The following is a 21,276-nucleotide window of genomic DNA, read 5'->3' on the forward strand; positions in this document are numbered from 1 at the left end:
TCTGTTCTTCCTAACTTCTCTCCTTCTAAGGCAATGACATCTCTATACCTCTCCAATATTTGTAATAGTTTAACTCTATTCTGAGGAAAGTGTGTATTATACAGGGCTTCTGGGTGAAAGAAATTCGAAGTATTCTGAGGGTGTATAAAGCAGGCACAAGATTATCACAACTCATGGGAATTTTTACTAATCAGAAATACTACAATCTTGTAGAAATTTTTGGAAGAAGAGACAGCCAAAATATCTGCTGCTGAAAAAGGAACAAAAGCACAGAATATGACATCGAATAGCTCTCCTATGAAAAAAAGAAGTCGAGTAAGAGACAATTTGTTCAAGAAATCATATAAATGAGGATCCTACAAGACAGGATCGCCCAGCACAAAAGAAAAAAAAATTACTCATTATAAATATCAAAGAGATCATAATCTTAAAGATACTATTAAAACTATGTTAGTAGTGTAAGATTTATAGTCACGAGCTAGTGTGGTTTTATCAGGGTCAAAATAGTGCCTATTGGCCAGCAAGTTTTAGTTAATCAAGGCCATAACGGTGCCTATTTACCAGCATGTGTTAGTTAATCAGGGTCATAACAGTGTTTATTGACCCCAAGTCGAGCATAGCTCGGCTTTGGTGCTTGTAATTTCTAAGTAGCATCTTTAGAAGTTTTTTTCATAAGAGCTAGTTTGTGGTTGTCCAGGAGATATGTTTTATTATTGAAACCTGCTACTGAATTAATATATCAGAATATATTTTCCTCGTTAATTTCTTCTAAGTTTAATGTATACATACCTGGTAGCTTAGCTTTATTCAGGATGTATAGACTTAATTATACCTAGAGGTCATATCATCTCATTCTTAACTGCTGAGCATTTACCTAGAATTTTTATAAGTTCATGTTAAGCATGTTTCAGGATCCGCAGTTGCCTTGCTAAGGTTTTTTATCAGTCTAATATCTGCTGTCAGTTAATTCATTATATGTCATAGTTGATTTTCCATTTGAATTTATCTATCAGCTACTAATCAGATCATTGTTTTGTCGTTTATATTGTTACATTGAAGGATTCATGATTTATTTTGTGGTTGGCCTGTGTGTCATGAGACAGTTCAGTTCTTTTGAACCTGTATTTCATCATCAATATGAACATAGCATCTCATACTCAACATCATATTTAGTTTTTGTATCTGGTTTCTGCTGTACGGGTTTAAAATGGGTATTGAGCTCTTTCCAAGCTCGTTTGTTATTTACATTTTCTGTCTGAATTCCCACCTGTTCCCAGAATTCACATGTCCTTCCTTCATCCAGCCATTTTGTCATTTCCAAGTCTACTAATTTGTGGGTCTTTTATGAGTGCCATCAGCCCAAAAGCTTTCCTGAAAAAATAGTTTTGTTTCCTTCGATTCGTACTTTTTAGTGTCCTGCACTACCCCTCTTACACAGCATCATCAGTGTCACTTTCCTGATAAGATATTTTCTCCTCGTCCTCTTTCATTCACCCATAAACTTGGTTATCTGACACGGATTTCATTCTTCTCCATTCCACTCCAATATCCAGACCGCCGACTCTGTCTGTGTCTGTTGTTAAGACCAGGTCCTGCCCATATAGCAGCTCCCAGATGCCTTCATGTTTTTTATTCCTTTGTAGCATCTCCCAAGACTATGATTTCAAATGAATACCATATTCTGTTGCTTGAATTTCAAGTGAATGGCGCCTGTGGTGGTGGGCTTATTTCACAGAAATAGGGTTCATCATCTGAGTTATGATAATATTATTATAGTCTTCCCTAAAGCTTCTATGTTATTCTATAGTGCTCTTACCTATACAGAGAGTCTAGTACCTTTTGGTTTTCTTAATATACCGTCAGATACCCATTGGGTCCATGAACAAATTTTAAAAATTCCCTTTTTGCTTGGTACTTATGCATGTAGAGGCCCATGTATAAAGATGGTATATTGTTGATTTTCTTTATGTACAACCAAACTGACAATTGTTTCTGAAGTCTTTCTAGCACTGGGGGTCCATTTTATATAGTTGCAAAAATGTCTGTAATGGGACCTTCTATTTTTGCTTGGTACCTTCATGTAGATCTCTCTCCATGAAGATTGTCTACTGTTGGTTTTCCTTTTACAGAGCGAGACTTACCATTCTATCTGAAGTCTTTCTTGCACTAGGGGTCCAGTTCAAATGAAGAGTTAGAAGAATGATTGTAATGGGGAATTGAAGTTATCCCCTGCAGTAACAAACTTAACTTGTATAAATACCATGGCTAACACTTCCTTAGGTTAGTTTTGTTTTGGCCAAATATTTAAAGCTACTAAAGGTTATATTGGTACAAAGTAAAGTGCGTGATTGGCCAAAATGCTCGATATAGCTGTACGATGTGCCCTTTTATATATAGTTATTATTTACTCTAATAAATGAATAATTACATTTCATTAAATAACTGCTAACATCTGAGAATGTATGAAAAGTACGAAAAAGAGATTGGGATGTTTCGTGTCAAGTTCATTGTTATGTTTCGTTTTAACGAGCTTAATTAAAGAAAATATGTTGTATGTGTTTTTTTTTAATAATCTCTCTCTCTCTCTCTCTCTCTCTCTCTCTCTCTCTCTCTCTCTCGTAATATTTCATTATTGTGCGTTTCTCTCTCCCTCACTCGTAATATTTCATTATTGTGTTAAAATCTCTCTCTTTCTCTCTCTCGTAACATTTCATTGTAGCGTAAAATTGTCTGTCACTCAACATTTCATTGTAGCATGATTAAAAAAAAAATTCTCTCTCTCTCTCTCTCTCTCTCTCATAACATTTCATTGTAGTGTGGCTCTCTCTCTTTCTCTCATAATATTTCATTGTAGTGTGGTAAAATTTTCTCATTCTCTCTCGCGTAACATTTCATTGTAGCGTGGTAAAGTTCTCTCTCTCTCTCTCTCTCTCTCTCTCTCTCTCTCTCTCTCTAACATTTTCATTGTGCAATGGTAAAATTCTCTCTCTCTCTCTCGTAATATTTCAAATTCTCTCTCTCTCTCTCTCTCTAACATTTCATTGTAGCATGGTAAAGCTATCTCTCTCTCTCTCTCCAATATTTCTCGTTATATTTCACTGTAGTCTGATAAAATCTCTCTCTCTCTCTCTCTCTCTCTCTCTCTCTCTCTCTCTCTCTCTCTCTCTCTCTCTCGTAATATTTCATTATTGTGCTAAAATCTCTCTCTCTCTCTCTTGTAACATTTCATTGTAGCGTAAAATTGTCACAACATTTCATTGTAGCATGGTAAAAATTTCTCTCTCTCTCTCTCTCTCTCTCTCTCTCTCTCTCTCTCTCTCTCTCTCTCTCATAATATTTCATTGTAGTGTGGTAAAACTCTCTAATTCTCTCTCGCACTCTCTCGTATAACATTTCATTGTAGTGTGGTAAAGTTTTTTCTCTCTCTCGAACATTTCTTTATAGCATGGTAAAATTCTCTCTCTCTCTCTCTCTCTCTCTGTAATATTTCATTGTGCTTTAAAACACACGCACGCACACTCTCTCTCTCTAACAATGTTTCATTGTAGTATGGTAAAATTCTCTAGTACTCTCTCTCGCACTCACACTCTCTCGTGTAACATTTCTCTGTAGCGTGGTAAGCTATCTCTCTCTCTCTCTCTCATCTCAATCCTCTCTCTCTCTCTCTCTCTCTTCAATATTTCTCGTTATATTTCACTGTAGTCTAATAAAATTCTCTATCTCTCTCTCTCTCTCTCTCTCTCTCTCTCTCTCTCTCTCTCTCTCTCTCTCTTCAATATTTCTCGTTATATTTCACTGTAGTCTAATAAAATTCTCTCTCTCTCTCTCTTTTCTGTAACATTTCTCTGAAGCGTGGTAAAGCTATCTCTCTCTCTCTCTCTCTCTCTCTCTCTCTCTCTCTCTCTCTCTCAATATTTCTCGTTATATTTCACTGTAGTCTAATAAATTTCTCTCTCTCTCTCTCTCTCTCTCTCTCTCTTTTGTGTAACATTTCTCTGTAGCGTGGTAAAGCTATATATCTCTCTCTCAAGCCTTACGTATATATATAAAAGATGGTTAAGGACTATCCCATAAAACTCGATATTATCGATATGAGGTATTAGAGAAAGACTAGGATTAAAAGTACTTAATGAAGCATCAAAGAACTGCCCCTGCAGAAGGGCATGAATGAATATATTGCATGACCTCATAGGTGGGACGTCATTATTCCGTTCCCTAAAGCCATATATAGTAAGGTTGTGACGTCATAGTTGGGTTTTTGTTTGTGTAAATAAAATAGATTAAAACTGGTACAGTAAAAGTACTAGTAAATGACGTCATCAAAGAACTGCCCCTGTAGAAGGGCTTGAATGGATATATTTCATGACGTCACAGGTGTGACGTCATTATTCCGTTCCCTAAAGCAGTATAGGAATCAGGGTTGTGACGTCATAGGTTAGCTTTAGTGTATTAAAACGGTAGTACTAAATGACGTCTTCAAAGAACTGCCCCATGTAGGGCATCAATGAATATAGTTTTGATGACGTCACATATGTGACGTCATTATTCCGTTCCTAGAGCCATATATAGTTGTTACGTCATAGTTTGCTTTAATATATATATATATATATATATATATATATATATATATATATATAATATATATATATACTATATATATATATATATATATATATATATATATATATATATATATAAGCAAACGTACTTTGCCTCTACCCACAACCCCACACCCCAGTCATCCACCTGGCTTCTATCCACAACCTTACAACCAAAGTCATCCACCTGGCTTCTACCCACAACCTTACACACACAGTCATCCACCTGGCTTCTACCCACAACCTTACACCTACAGTCATCCACCTGGCCTCTACCTACAACCTTACACCCATAGTCATCCATGTGGCCTTTACCTGCAACCTTACACCCACAGTCATCCACCTGTCCTCTACCCACAACCTTACACCCACACTCATGCACATGGCCTCTTCTCACAACCTTACACACCCCACCCAGCGTCATCCACTTGGCCTCTACTCACAACTTTACACCCACAGTCGTCTCCCCCAAAAACTAAGTCTAAAACCCTCTAACCCCAGCCATCGCATCAACAGCCCTTGGCATACAATCTTAAACCCCCGACTCTTCTTTCCACAACTTACTTACACCCACAACCTCTACCTTCAGATCATTATCAAACAATAGAAAGTGAAAGTATCAGATCATTATCAAACAATAGAAAGTGAATGCTAGGTGCAAAGCACTGTAGACTTTAGGCCAAATCCTACAGTAACTATAAGTGTAGCATTTAACAAAGTTTTTATAAAATGTATCTCATGGTTTTAAAGGGAGATTTTTATGCTTCTGGTTTTACTTTACAAATATCTCTCTCTCTCTCTCTCTCTCTCTTGTTGTTTCTGGCAAGACATTTTACGGATGATGCCAACCCTCCCTATTTTTCCGGGCTTGGGACCGGCACTGAATTGTGCTGGAGGTGGGCGAAGCCAGCCCAATTCGGTGGCTAGTTAAAAATGTGTTTCCCACAGCAGGAAAATTTAATCAAGTCATCCAGTCATACTCCTCAAGTTACTGATGCCTGTCCTGACTGGGACCAAAGGGCAAACATGAATGGGTCACAGAAAGACTGATGACCGTGGGATTGAACGCGCACCCAAAGCAACATAAGAGCCACCACCATGAACACCTTCGGGGGGAGAGGGGGAGCCGTGGGGGGACGGCTTTCGAAGGTGGGGGAATCATGGGGTTCCTCCGATGCCTGCTGAAGATGGTGCTCCTACAGTCCCAAGGTCGTCGAGTCAGTCCGTGACTCACTCATGTAAGCCTTTTAGGTGGGTGTTGCAGCTGGCTTAGTCCTCGTTTTCCTTACGAATCTCGGCTCTGAGGGGCTCAGTCTTACAGATCTCATCTTTCACTGCTTTGATGACAAGTTTTGTCATCGTTTTTTCCGTTGGAAATCTCACAGTTCTCGTCAGAATCTCCACGAGTGAGTTCCGTCAACGTCTGAGTTAGGACGTCCCACTGTTTCGGGTAGTTGGTCCTCTCTTGCTGGGCATCACAGTATTTCTTGTGTTGTTTCTCCTTCCTCAGCCACAGGTCCTCATCTTGCTTCTCTTTTTTCATTGATGCTGTCCAGAGTTTCAGTTCCATGTTGCAGTGCAATGTGCTGCAGATGGAAGTTCCTCTGAGCTGTCCCGTGGAGAAGCGTCATTAGCATGTATTTTCCTGTCCTGTTCCCCAGAGCCCTCTTCCTGTCTCCTTTGGCGCTCCAGGAGACGCTGTTGTTCCTTTATCATCTTTTCCTCTTGTATCCTCCAATTTCCTTTCAGATCTTCACATTCCGTTCTAAGTTGCTGGAGCTCTTTCTCACCTTCCTGAAGTTTGGTCTCTATCTCCTTCCTCTGTTCTTGATGGTCTTTTTCATCTTTCCTCAGCTTCTCTACTTCTTTTTCCCTTTCCTGTAACATTTGCTGCCAGTTTACATTTTCCCGCTGTTCTTTAATCAGAAGATTGACAGCATTTTCTAATCTGTCTTCCAACTCTAGCTTTTCAGCTCCGAGTTGTTCCTCTTTGTCTAAGAGATCTCTCAACTGGTATTCCCTTTTCTGGATCTCTTTATCAAGATCGTTTGCGAGTTTTGTCGCCTTCTGGCCTGCCTCCTTCAGCAAGCTGTCCAGTTCCTTGCCGTGACTGAGAGCAACGCCTAGTTCCTCCACAAGTTCTTCTTTTTCACATATCAATTTCTTCTCCATGTTTAGGAGGTTTTCAATTTGGAGGTCCCTGTTATCGAGCTCTACTTTGAAGGTTCTCAGGGAAGACGCCATCCCATTTCCTCTCTTCTTTTCTTCTTTCAGCAAGTTTTCCATCTCCTTCCTATGATGGAGAGCATCCTGGAGATTTCTGCTCCTCTGTTTCTCCTTCCTTAAAGACTTCAGAAGTGAATTTACTATCAGGTGGGTTTTGTTTACCTCATCCTGAAGCATGGCGTTCTCTCCTCCTAGTTCTGCGACCCAGGTCTTCATAACCTGGGCTTCTCCAGCCAGAACTTTGGTCAACTTCTTCTCATTGTCTAACTCTTTCTGCAGTAAAGTCACTTCTGCTGCTTTTGCTGCTAACTCTTCTTTGCACTTTTCATTCTCTCCTCCTAGTTCTGCGACCCAGTTCCTCATCACTTGTAGTTCTTGTGCCATAATCTCAGTTTTCGCTCTTTCTGCATTTAGAATTTCTGATGCAGAGACCAACTGAGATTCCTTTTCGCGCAAAACTGATTCTAGGAACTGAACTTGATCTTCTAGTACCAAGTTCTTATGGGTCTCGTCTGCCAGGTTTTTCTCGAGCTCACAATTTTTATCTTTTAGGTCAGCTGCTACCTCCCTAAGTGTAGAGTTTTCAGATTCAGTGAGCTCGAGTTTTCCTTGGACAGCTTCTTGGTTCTCTTGAATGGCCATCAGTTGGTTTTCCAGTTCTTCTACAGTGCCTTCAATGGCCATCATTTGCACTTCCAGAGTCCTCAGTTTCTGTCGGCCGTTCTCAGACTCTCTTGCTTGACGTGCCAGTAATTCTTGCAGATGGTCGACTTTCCTCTCCTTCTGGTCTAAGGCTTCCCTGTAGTCTACTACGACCCTCATCAAATCTTCTTTCTCTGCTTCAAGAATTTGATTGAAAGTTTCTATCTTTTCTAGTTTGAGGCTCAATTCAGTTTCTTTCTCTTTAGCGCACTGCAGATCTCTTTCTTTGTCGACCATCTCTTTCTGGAAGAGCCTTTCCATTTCCGTCTCATCTTCGTCCCTTTTCTTGAGCAAGTGTTCAGTCTCCTCTAGTCGTCTCTCCAGAGACACTATTTGCTCCATCAGTTCTTTGTTAAAGTTGTCTGCTTTCTCTCCTCGATCTAGAGCCAGTTCCAGGTCGTGTTGTAGGCGACACTTTTCAGTCAGAACTTGTTCTTTTTGAAGGCAGACGCTCTCGATTTGTCTGCTCATCGCTGCTGCGTCGTCTGCCCTCTTTTCCAGCAAAATATCCTTGCCTTCAAGTTCCCTTTGAATCCGCTCTATCGCCTTTCCTGCTTCCTTCAAGAGCTGTTCCATTCTAGTACCGTTAGCCTGACTCTTTTCCAGGGATTCTTGCAACCTCCGCATTTCTACATCTGGCTGTTCTTGATGTAGTGTGGGCAGGTCTCCTTCTTCCTCGGTGCTTTCCAGTTGTTCAGTTTCCGTGGTCTCTTCCAGTTCCTCATTGCCGTCTTCCAGATCTTCTAGTTCTTGACTGTCTTCCAGTCTAGACACTCTGCTCACATCAGTTTCCAGTTCATTCTCACTCTCGCTCATATCATTTTCAAGGTGTTCTTCACTCTCATTCATACTGGTTTCATCATCATCCTCACTTTCGCTCATATTCATTTCATTGTCATCCTCAATTTCGCTCATGTCGGTTTCATCGTCATCCTCGCTATCATACTTATCTATACGTTCGCTTTCCATACACACTTCCATTTCATCAGATGTTCGTCCAGACATTCCATACATCCAGCACGCAGCAAGCGCCAAGGCTGCCAACAAGGACAAACCTACAAGAGGTTTGGCGAAGGCAAAAGATGGCGCAGTCAAGCTGCTGTTGGACTGATCGACAACAATTTCTGCTTCAAGAGAATCAACAGCGGCATCAACAAGAGCACCAGGTACTCGGAAACCACTGCTGACAACTCGACAACAACAGAAATGAAACAAGTCGTCCATGATCGTAGCGTACAAGTCGCCGAAAATGAATGCCAGTATCACAAGTAATATGCAATATAGCTCAAACATGATGAAATGTTGACCTTAGACGTTTGCTTTCTCAGTGTCTAGTTTTTAAAACTGCCACCGACACAGGACTCGGATTTCGGAGCCGTTTCTTGAAGATCTGAGGAACGCATTCGGTTGCTGGCTCTGCTCCGATGGATTCTTCTTCTTCTTCTTCTTCGCTGCTAGTGTGGTAAGAGAGAAAGTCTCCGGCCGCTCCTGAAGCCGGAGCTGCGGCTTCACTTGTCCTTCAGGAGGAGGAGGTGAGGATCTACGACGCCTCCTCTCGGCCTCAGAGGAATGCTTGGAACGGAAATTTTTTTTTTTCTTCACTTCTGAACCTCCCACGAAGTCTTAAGTTTTTCATTTTCCAGTTCAGTTTTCAGTCAGTAATAATAATAAAAATATAATCATAATAATGATAAATTTTATTTCTTCTTCACCTTCAAAATCATAAGTCCAAATTCATGTAATAATGATAATGATAATGATAATGATAATGATAATAATAATAATAATAATAATAATAGTAATAATGAAATTCTATTAAGATTTAAAACATCACCTACTGGTGTCAGTTGATAATGATAATAGTTATAGTTTTATCATTAGTTTTACAGACACACACACACACATATATATATTTATATATCTGTATGTATATATATATATATATATATATATTATATATATATATATATTTATAGATATATATATATATATACATATAATATATATATTATATATATATATATATATATATATATTATATATATATATATAATATATATATATCTTATATATATATATATATGAGATATATATATATAGGATATATATATATATATATATATATATATATATATATATATATATATATCTATATATATATATAAAATATGATATATATAATATATATATATATGTATATATATATATATATATATATATATATATATATATATATATATATATATATATATATATATATATTATATATATTATAATATATATATATTATATATGATATATAAATATATATAATATATATAGTATAATATATATATATATATTATCTATAATAATATATAATATTAATATTATTATATTATATAATATATAATAATATTATATATATAAATATAATCTAATAATCTATATATAATAACATATATATAATATATATATTATATATTATAACATGTATATATAAATGTAATATATATATTTATATCTATAATATATATATATATATATTATATATATATATATATAAGCATGTAAATATGTAATCATAATATTTATATATATATATATATATAGATATATATATATATATATATATATGTATAATATATATATATATATATATATATATATTAAAATATTATTAATATTATATATATTATATTATATTATTATAAATTATATAATAATAATAATATTAATTGTAATGTAATTAATATATTTGATACATTTTTATATGAAGTTATGCTTTTGATTTCAACATTTAAAGTAAATTTCTGTTTGTTTTTGTCCAGTTTATTTATATATGTCGTTTGAAGGTTGGACTTGGGGTTTTTACCTCCCCCCCTCTAAGGGTAGTTATAGTTTTTAATTGGTAATTAAACCCTTGTAAATGTTTTTTCTTTTCATGGTTGACGGTGTTTCGACTGTTTGTGACCCGTTTTGTTTTCATCTCCGCTTCTGATATGGGAACTTGCGGAGTGATGAAGAGTTAGTTAACGGCTCCCTGTAGAGAGGTTACCAGCTCCTATATTTTTCCTGACGGCTTGTGGTAAATTACTCGGATGTTCTGAAGACGTCCTCGACTTTGTGAAGCTATTGGCATCTTGGAGGTGTTCCTTTTCATCCCCCTACGAACAGTACTTTTTGTGGACGTCTCTGCGGTCTGTGTAAAGAAATCGTGTGACACTCTTCCTTTACAAGACGCATACTTCGGGGTTGTGATGCCCTTACTAGCTTGACGTACTTTTGGAGGCGAACCTCGCCCGTCATTTGCCCTTGCCCTCAGTTAGCTGAACCTCTGGAGTCGTAAAGAGGCCTCCCAGGGTCGAAGAAGAGGGTAAGATCCCAGACCCTGTGTGTATTTACCATAAATATTCTCTCTTATAGACAACCTGAGTTGGGTATTTCATCCTTAGTGGCACTACTGGAGTTAATTAACCGTTGAAGACGAGACTTCGAGCTAATATTAAAGAGACGACTTACTATGAATCATGGGATTAGTGGAGTGATAGTTAATTTTTCATAACTGCAAGATAATTGTTTCATAGTCCTAATGTACGCTTATTCGAATGTGTGGTTTGATTAGGTTTAAGGTTATTTTTCTTACTTTGTCTCTTACTATCATAACGACCAGTGCATCTGTGTTTTCTGTCTCCCTCTAGTAACTTTTTCTTTTACTTTAGTATGATAGTTAGCTAGGCGAATGTATTTTTGGATTTTTTTGTAATTGTTAGTTTTGTTTTGCTCTTTCTTCCCTAAAGTACAGCTTTCAAGGGATTTCTTTGTAATGATAAGACCTTTTTGTTGTAATAAATAATTAAGTATATGTTTAGTCTCTGTATCCTTCTCTTTGAGGAAATACTTTGGATTGTTGATGTTCTGGTTATGAGTCCTACTCATTACCATAGTGGTAAGGACTTTAGAAGTGGATTAAAGAACTTCTGAATTCATTACCATCTCTAAGAGTTCATAACAATATATATTATATATATAATATATATATATATATATATATATATATATATAATATATATATATATATATATATATATATATATATATATATATATATATATATATATATGTATATATATATATATATATATATATATATATATAATATATATATAACATATATATATAATATATATATATATATATTTACTATATATATATATATATATATATATATATATATATATATATATATATATATATATATATATATATATATATATATATATATATATATATATATATATATATATATATATATATATATATATATATATATATATAACATATATATATATATATATAAGTATGTATATATTATATATTTACATATATATATTATATATATATATATATATATATATTATATATGTTATATATATAAATATTTATATGTGAGTGTGTGTGTGTGTGTAAAACTAATGATAAAACTATAACTATTATCATTATCAACTGACACCAGTAGGTGATGTTTTAAATCTTAAATAGAATTTCATTATTATTATTATTATTATTATTATTATTATTATTATTATTATTTATTATTATTACATGAATTTGGACTTATGATTTCGAAGGTGAAGAAGTGAAGAAAATAAGATTTATCATTATTATGATTATATTTTTATTATTATTACTGACTGAAAACTGAACAGGAAAAGGAAAAACTTAAGACTTCGTGGGAGGGTAAGAAGTGAAGAAAAACAAATTCCGTTCCAAGCATTCCTCAGAGGCTGAGAGGAGGCGTCGTAGATCCTCACCTCCTCCTCCTCCTCCTGAAGGACAAGTGAAGCTGCAGCTCCGGCTTCAGGAGCGGTCGGAGACTCTCTCTCTCACCACACTTGCAGCGAAGTAGTAGTAGTAGAAGAACTAGAATCCATCGGAGCCGAGCCTGCAACCGAATGTATGTCTATATATATATATATATATATATATATATATATATATCTATATATATATATATATATATATATATATATATATATATATATATATACATCTATATATGTGTTTGTGTGTAAACACTTAGATAATTAGTAAGCTTAGGTTATCTGAAATAATGTTATTTGCTAACATTGAATTTCAGAATTTGCTTAAAGAATTTAACTGTATATAATTGTAAAGACTAAATAGCCTTGTAATGAGACTTGCAATGTTTTATTATTATTATTATTAAACTTTGACAACGGAAGCTCCCTCATATAGTGGGGAATGAAAGTGATAATTTGTCCTTTTCGAAAACCGTTGTAATGACGTATTATATTTCGTCCGGGGCTATTTTTCTCACTTTGTAATCTATCATTTTAACCTTAATGAAACTTCGGTTGAAATTGTTCATTTGTAAAGTTCACGTTGACTACTTCACTTAATGGATGGATAATACTAATTTTGGCTTGGTTCCTTTACCTTCGCTCCATAGTCTCTCCTTGTATCACTATTTACCAAAACGACCGAAAAAACTGAAACGGCCCACCAAACAATCGATGCGACCTTATATATATATTATATATATATATATATATATATATATATATATATATATATATATTATTATATATAGATAGATAGTAGATAGATAGATAGATAGATAGATAGTCACCTAAACGTAACCCTAAATCTATTTATCTATGTATTATATACATTTATTTGAGAAATATAGATAAAATACCCATTACGTATTTATTTTTTATTGTGTATAAGTATTGTGTATATTATTTTTCTTTACATCATCACTCAAGAAAAACAGGGGCATTTATTTATTTATTTATTTGTTGTGAGACAAAGTTAGTTTCTCCTGTTTCATAATGTTGAAGAACAACCTATTTTTTATGTTCAAATTGTTATTTATTTATTTGTCTATTTACTTATTTATTTATTCTTTTTTATTTATTTATTTAGTTATTTATGAAAACTGTTAATAACTAGGCGTCCAGTAAATGAAATAAATATATGGGCCAGACAAAAATAATTTTATCTGTTAATAATAATAATAATAATATAATAATAATAATAATAATAATAATAATAATAATAATAATAATAATAATAATAATAATAATAATAATAATAATAATAATGGGGATGATGGGAAAACGAGCTAGAATATTAGTTGGGGAATGTATATGAAAAACAATGCAAAAATATCACCATGGACTGAAAAGGTAGGACATAATTAAATAAAAGTAATGGGGTGAATTAACCCGTTAGCGGCTGTTCCCATTAAATTACCCGAAAAGTTTCAAATATAATTTTAAATTTTCTAAAGTTTCGAGTAGCATTTATTCTTCAGAAAATGTTGATAATTACAATTTTCTCTTCATATTCGAATCTGCGTTAAAATGTATAAAAGAAAAAAAATTCTGTAGGGAAAACTGTGTATCCGAAACACATTTCATAACATTAACTTTGGCATTCGTAATACTAGCAAACTTACCCATCGGGTGCAGAAGTGAAAAACTTATATGTACTATTTGTTCAGCAATATCAAAATAAGGGCGATTTTTTATACATACCTACTACAGAACCTCTTTGTACACAATATTATCAGTTTGTAACTACTCAGATTCTTGTCAAGGTAGATGTACGAAATTCATATCAGAATAAATATGAGAGCCACGGTGAGTTTCTTGAACATAATTTATCATATTTACACCCTACCATACAATGCAGACGACCATACAATGCAGACGACCGTATTATTGTGAGTTGAAATTTAGGAAAATTTCAAGTCAAACTGATACATCTAACGTGATCCGAACGATATCGCAAACGTGCAGCGCCGTGCTATAACATATAATCGTAAATCATCTGACACGCACGATATTAATGTGATAGATATAACGAAAACTCACCTTGACACTGAGTTACATCCGCCTTCCGCCACTTTCAAACACATTCTCGATTATATAGTCCTTATGTAACGATTTGTCGTGTATAAACGTTCCGTCTCTTTCGCAATGATTAAAGAAAATTGAGCAACGACGTAGTGGAAGTCACTCTGTAATACTGTGTGCATGACCTGATGTAGGACATTATATAGGTATAGTACCGATCTGCCGTGTTGGTTCTTAAATGTACTCTCCCATTGGTTGGAGATAAAAATAAGAGAGTTCGTATAGAAATTTGCGTAGTGCAGTAATTTTGACACTCACCCAGAATAAGTGAGCTACTAGCTGGATTTACTAAGGCGGAAACCGCGAGCCCGCTTCTTAGCAGTCACTAAGCAGGTCTTACGTAACGACCCTTCACTTCATCGTGGCAGGCGTTAATCAACCTGTTCACGTAGGATGGCGGTCTCTTACTTAGGACTTTTTGTCGAAGCCACTTGTGTACCACGGATGTCCTGTATCGGCGTTTAGCGAGTTCAATGTTCAACTCAAGTTTCAATTATTCTGAGTCGTCTATACAACATCACATTCCAATGTTTTCTGCTCGCTAATTAACCGACGCTTATTAAACCGACGCTTATTAAACGACTGCCAGTCAAGAATGAACAACTTTATTTATGTTAAATTTATTTTCTTTTTTTAATGCTAACTGAACTCGTTCGCTTAAAAAAAGCGGATCCGACTTATATTTTTTGAAACTATTTTGCCAGTCTGCCAGTCAAATAATCGTGGTGTATATCATAGTTATATCAGTGACGTAGTGAAGTGGTGTGACCTAATTATCAACGGGTCACGCTATGCGTCGCTCTGCGTTTGTTGGACGTTCTATGTGAATTGGGGCGGGGGCGGGTTGTGGGGGGGGGGGGGGGGGGGCGGCTTTCAGGGTTTAAAAGGAGTGAATGAGAAGGCCAGGTTGATGGGAAACTGCCTGCTTCAACGTTTTTGTGCACTGGCAGTCCCGATGGATTTAAGTTATTAAAAAAATCTTGCGGATATTGATGATAATTTTCATCTTCTATTGTGTCCGAGCTGAAATATTCGCTACTTTCCCGGGGAAGTTGTACAGAAATTATGTATGAAAAATTGTAAAGTAACTAAGTCTACTGGGATAACCAGCCTCGTTTCACGGCCAGAAACGGCTCCGTTTCAGGGAATCCCTTCTCACCCCCACCCCTACAGGAGGAGGTAGGTTGGATGAAACCCCATTACAAACCATCTTAGGGGTCCCCACCATAACCCTGCCAAGTTTCATGCCCATCTGACCTGCCGTTTGGCCGTGATTGAATGACAGACAGACAGAGAGACAGACATTACGCCCATTATAGTATATGATTTTGGACTTAAAAACATATATTTTTAAATAGACTCAACTCGAGAGCATTATTAAGAAACATAGCTTTAAGACCAATCACCAAGTACTACTTAATTAAAACACAACGAAGTTATGCAGACACGTTACTTTCAAAAAGAAAGAAAAAAAGGCAATAGTTCCGTAAATAGTCCTATTCAATCATACGCATTTTCCATATTCCTTATCCTGCTGTTTATGCGTGTATTCACACTTACTGATTCACCTTGACTTATTTGTCTTCTATTCTTAGTTTAATCTATCACGATTTTCACACATTTTCACAAATTATCACGAAATTTCTTGCACCTTAAGCTTCGTAAATGGCCGGTCCTTTAACCTTATTTCACATGAATACATGTTCACGTGTTCAGTAACGAAAAATGTAATTTCCAAAGACGCTTTTCAACCCCTGTCAATAGACTTCGTGAGCATACGATGACAATGCAAGTTCATCTAACTGTTAGGAAGTCGAGGAGAATGGGTCTAGACTCTAGTCCCTTTTAAGGCAGAGAAGTGTCAGCCAGACGTACCGATCGCTGAATATCTTGACAATTTTTTGTTACTGACAGTATAATAGGAGCCAGGGAAGACCCTTGAAGGGAGAAGATAACAAAGGACCAATTGTCACATCTAAGTGGTATAGGCGAAGAAGGTTGAATGTTGTTTTTAATCCGTTTACTTCAAAAGCTTTTTGTTCAAAGACATTTTCAGTGTTACTTCTGTTTATAAACACGTAGTACTATTCATTCAAAACTCTCTCTCTCTCTCTCTCTCTCTCTCTCTCTCAAAACATACGTTACGCTTCCTACCCCGTGATTCACTTCACTGGCCGGTACTACAAATCAGCAGATCTAAATCTGATCAGAAATCTCTGAGGAAATTGCAAACAAGTTCGATGTAACATCTGATAAACCGAAAAAGAAAGTTTTTTTTAATTATTTAGATAAACCTAACTCGTAATCTGTCTCCTGTAGTACGGTTATCTTTTCCTTCAGTTTCGAGGAGGAAGTAGTAACCACACGCAGCACATTCGTAAGTCTAGAATCACGACCGTTAGTGAATTAGTATTATAGTAACTAGTTTTAGGCCTACTTGAAGAGACTGTGGTAGATCTAGTGTACCTATCCGCGGCGGCCCAGAGTATGGCAGTTGCGGTTTTTCTATGCAGTTTTACCTCCTAAACAAGAATTTGAAGTAATATTTATTCGGACGACTCTAATTTACCTTTGAACTCTATCCTACGGTAAAGGGGATCCCCATTGGGAACCGGGGTTTTGGGTGGGGACAAAACCCCAACTCTATCCTACGATAAGGGGGACCCCCAGTGGGAACCGGGGTTTTGGGTGGGGAGAAACCACTTGGGGGGAGTTTTTGCCGTGTTATTGTGGTATTTCCCACATTTATCACTTTTAAAAACACGAAATACAGGCGGAAATAAGAGATAACAAAACTAGCGATAGTGGAGCCGTTCCATATCCATATTCATCAACTACTACTACTACCACAACACTGAATCCTACTACGCATGCGCTAATGCTACTGCGCATGCGCTAACTGTAAGGGAGCTTTTGGCCTAAACTCAGACTTCTTAGTGAGGAAACAAATGGGGGTTTACAGGAGGGATACATGTATTTAGCCAAACACGTTACAGTATGACCCCTACATTGCTACCGGACTGAGTGAAGGATTGGGTGGTGTTGGGTTTGCAATGACACAACGTCCTGGAGACTGAACTTTATTACAGGATACTCGGGAGCCAACTGACTCGCAACAGCATATACAGAATTACCAATAACGGATGCATGCTCGGCAGCGCATGGCCGAAGAACATATCGTACATCCCCCCCTCAAGAATATACTTATACATGGCAAAAATAAAAAGGGGAAAAATACAAAACATATCGTACATCCCCCCCCCAAAGAACATTCTTATACATGACAAAAAATAAAAAGGGGAAAAATGCCCTTAGATCAATGAGAAATGAGACAAGAGAAGAAACAAAAAATTAAAGCTAACTTCTCGATGCATACACAAAAACGAAATAAAATACATAAATTCTCTGAAAAGAAATATCAATTCCGGATGCAATTGCATACAAAAGATAATAAAACAATCACTCTACAAAGTCTTTGAGCCACTTGGGTTACCAGCGGCTCTTCTGGGCTATCAACGATGTTGGGCTCCTGTGTGGTGCGTGTCCCCTGTTCTGTCGGGGTATGGTTTGCGGAGGACTCGTGCTGGGACATGGGCGTGCCAGAGGGCGGAGCGATGACTCTCAGGTGTCGTCTGTTTCTTTTTGACAGCCTGCCGCTCCCGTTAGCTTGACGGTGTACGTGACGATGGGGTTTTTGTTTCTGTTACTATGCCCGTTCGATCCCATTGCTTGGTAGCTTGGTTTTGTATGCGTACATGGGTACCTAGTTCGATGGGCGGCAGTCTTCTGGTAGTGCCAGGGATGCGCATCGCCTCCTGCGACCTTGCCACTTGTAACTCCTTCGACGTATTGTCTGCCTCCAATATCTGTCTACTAACAGGTGTCTCCTGGCCGTCGGTACCCCATCGCGCAGCTGGCGACCCGTTGCAAGCTGAGACGGCGACTTGTTAATTTCCCTGAGAGGAGTGTTGAGATACTGAAGTATCGCCAGGGCCGTTTTGTCCGACTCAAGGGCTCCACCCTTTAACATATTTTCCCGGAGTAGCCTCTTCGCCGATTTGACACCTGCTTCTGCCCTGCCGTTAGACTGGGGATTACTGGGCCGACGACAGCCGGACCTTGACCCTCCATCTCTTGAAGAAGGCTCCATCTCCTCGCTGGCCAAGTTCGTGCCTCCGTCAGTTGATATTTGTTCTGGGGCTCCCCAACGCGAGAAATATGATCGAAGGTGATTACTGATTTTGTTAGACGTGCACCATTGGGGAAATGAGCCACTTCTAACCAACCTGTTAGTCTATCCGCATACACCATGTATACACTGCCTTCTATCTGGAACATATCTGCAACGACTTGCTGGAAGGGATATTCCGCAGGCGGCGTGTGTATCATTTCTTCAGGAGGCATGTTCATCGCATGAAGTACATCGGGCGTGGCAATGCTGAAGGTCCCCTTCTATTCCCGGCCAATAGACCGACTGCCTGGCCCTTCTAAGCATCGAGTCGAGGCCTTGGTGTCCTGCGTGTAGGTTAGCAGCTACCTGGCGGCGTAAAATCCTCGGGTATAACCAAGCGAACACATCCTTGGTCCACTGAGTATGTCACCAGATCCTGGTTGATGGCTAGCCGGTCCCGAACGCTGAAGAAGGGGCGAAGGCAAGTGAGTTCTTGCGACTTCTGTTGGGGCCAGTCGCCCGCTGCAACCCTTGCAAGCAAGAGCTGATATACAGGGTCGTTAGATGCAGCGCTCCTGACGCAGTCTTCATCCAACACGATGATATCCAGTTCCAAGGCGGCCACGGTTGCACATGCCACTGCCACTTGAATGTCGTCCTCCAAATCCACGTCGGAAGCTTCGCGGGGTGCTCGCATGGTCGGGTACCTTGAAAGAAAATCCGCGGCAGTGTTCCTTTTTCCTTCCGGGCAGGTTATTTCAATGTGGAACTTGAACTGGAGTGTCTTCTCTTTCAGGTTGAATAATCTCGGGTTGATGACGTCCTTGAGGGCTCTGTCACCCAGCAGCTTGACGAGAGGACGGTGGTCCGTGATGATGGTGAGATTAGGACACCCAAGTAGGAACAGCCTGGCCTTCCGCAAGCACCAGGTAACTGCCAGGGCTTCTCCTTCTACGGGGGCATACCCAGCTTCAGAGGAGGTGAGGTGTCGACTACCACACAGGGCAAGGCGCCAGCCGCCCTTGCAACAAAAGGGGCTGTCAGCTGACTGACAAATACAATACTGCTGAAGGACTACGAACCCGATACCTTCTTTACTCCAATCCGTCATTATCGTCGTAGGGCGTGTTTTGTCGTAATATGCCAAGCCGTCTTGGCTATTGACAGATGACCTCCTGTGCCTGCCGGAGTTGTCACGTAGCCTGACTATCCCAGTAAATGTTTTTTCCAGTGGGCTTTCTGAGGAGGTCCCTAAAGGGCTCCATGATGGGCGCCGTTGCAAGGAAGGGAGCTAACTGATTCACGAACCCGAACCACGACCTAATATCCGTGATGGAGGGCTTCTCTGGCATATGGAAGTTACGAATGGCATCTAGTCGTTCGTCTGCGGGTTTGTATGACTCCCATCCCAGGTAATAACCGACGAAAGTGACCTCTCTCTTGCAGAATTTAAACTTCTCGGGCTTGAGTGTGATACCTGCAGAGGCACACGTTGACAGGAATTCATATACATGCCAGAACGCCTCTTCAATGCTGTGATCGTATAGCAAAGTGTCGTCAATGCATTTATGCTTTCTGGTGATGTCTTGCAGGGCATCATCAAACCTTTTTGTGTAGGCGTCCGACGCCGAACAGTGACCCATGGGTGTTCTACGATAGCGGTATCGTCCCCATGGAGTGATAAAGGTCGCAAGCGGGCGGCTGTCTTCGTTCAATTCCACTTGATGGAAACCCCAGTGGGCGTCCGCCGTAGTCTTGTACGTATGAATGGGGATGCTTGAAATCATGTCGAAGGGTGCCGGTGTATGATGAGTTTCCCGAAGACAGTGGGCGTTGAGGCGCTGGAGGTCTACTGTGCGGCGAGGTTGACCCGTCTTCTTGGCGACAACGACCATTCTTGCACACCATTCCGTTGCATCCCCCACTGGGACTGGTTCTATCACGCCCTTCCGAACGTCCTCGTCAAGTTGAGCCTTGACCTCCTCTTCCCAATGCTTAGGGATTGTCGCGGGCGTGTGACAGGCATAAGGCACGGCATCAGGCAACAAATAGATGTGGTGCTGCTTGCCCGTCATGACAGGTAACGGTTCCCTGGTTGTATTAAAGGTTGTTGAAGAGAAATGCCGTAATAACCATTCCTCAAGTCTCGGTATATTCTCCTCCACAGGCGGGATGGGTAAGGTGGCTGGCTTCATTGTCTTAGGGGAGTTAGGCCGTGCGACGTCTTCATTAAGCACATCAGCTGATGCAACGAGATGGTAGGGGTGAGGGAAGTCAGGGGGTACTATTCCCAGCTCCTTACAAGCATTCAGCGATATATAGAAGTTCTTGGCCGTCGGCACAAAGTAAACCTCCTGCTTCGTGCGTCGCCCACCTATATCAATGAAGCATGCCGTTGATCCAAGACATCTCACTCAGAGATTAGCTACGTCCCTCAGACCTGCTCACGGCTGCAACTCCAGTGAATTTATTTGCAGTCTTGAGAGAATCGTGGGTCCGGCAACGCAGATCTGTGCTCCGGTGTCTGCTACGACGAGTGTGGATACTGAATTCCCGTTTCTATGGGAAACAAAAGCCTTGATCGTGGGGTGGGGGGAGAGGGGCGTGTCTGCAACAATCGCTAAACTCGAGGCAAGCGGCGCTTTCTTCGTAT

At 38.6% G+C, this 21,276-nt stretch overlaps 2 protein-coding genes across 2 annotated transcripts in view; one reads left to right on the forward strand and one right to left on the reverse strand.

Annotated features, from left to right (window-relative positions):
• Window positions 1-21,276, forward strand: part of LOC135214251 (alpha-ketoglutarate dehydrogenase component 4-like) — a 381,447-nt gene that overhangs the window by 72,169 nt on the left and 288,002 nt on the right. The window lies entirely within an intron of this gene.
• LOC135214053 (coiled-coil domain-containing protein 18-like) lies at window positions 6,159-8,750 on the reverse strand. The gene has a single exon (XM_064248166.1). It carries the CDS (start codon window positions 8,748-8,750, stop codon window positions 6,159-6,161), a length of 2,592 nt encoding a protein of 863 aa, XP_064104236.1.

Source organism: Macrobrachium nipponense, chromosome 45 (assembly GCF_015104395.2).
Source record: "Macrobrachium nipponense isolate FS-2020 chromosome 45, ASM1510439v2, whole genome shotgun sequence".
In the NCBI taxonomy this organism is placed as follows: domain Eukaryota; kingdom Metazoa; phylum Arthropoda; class Malacostraca; order Decapoda; family Palaemonidae; genus Macrobrachium; species Macrobrachium nipponense.

Excerpts from the sequence above, each read along its gene's own strand:
- LOC135214053 (XM_064248166.1), bottom strand. The coding sequence starts at position 8,750 with ATGGACGACTTGTTTCATTTCTGTTGTTGTCGAGTTGTCAGCAGTGGT.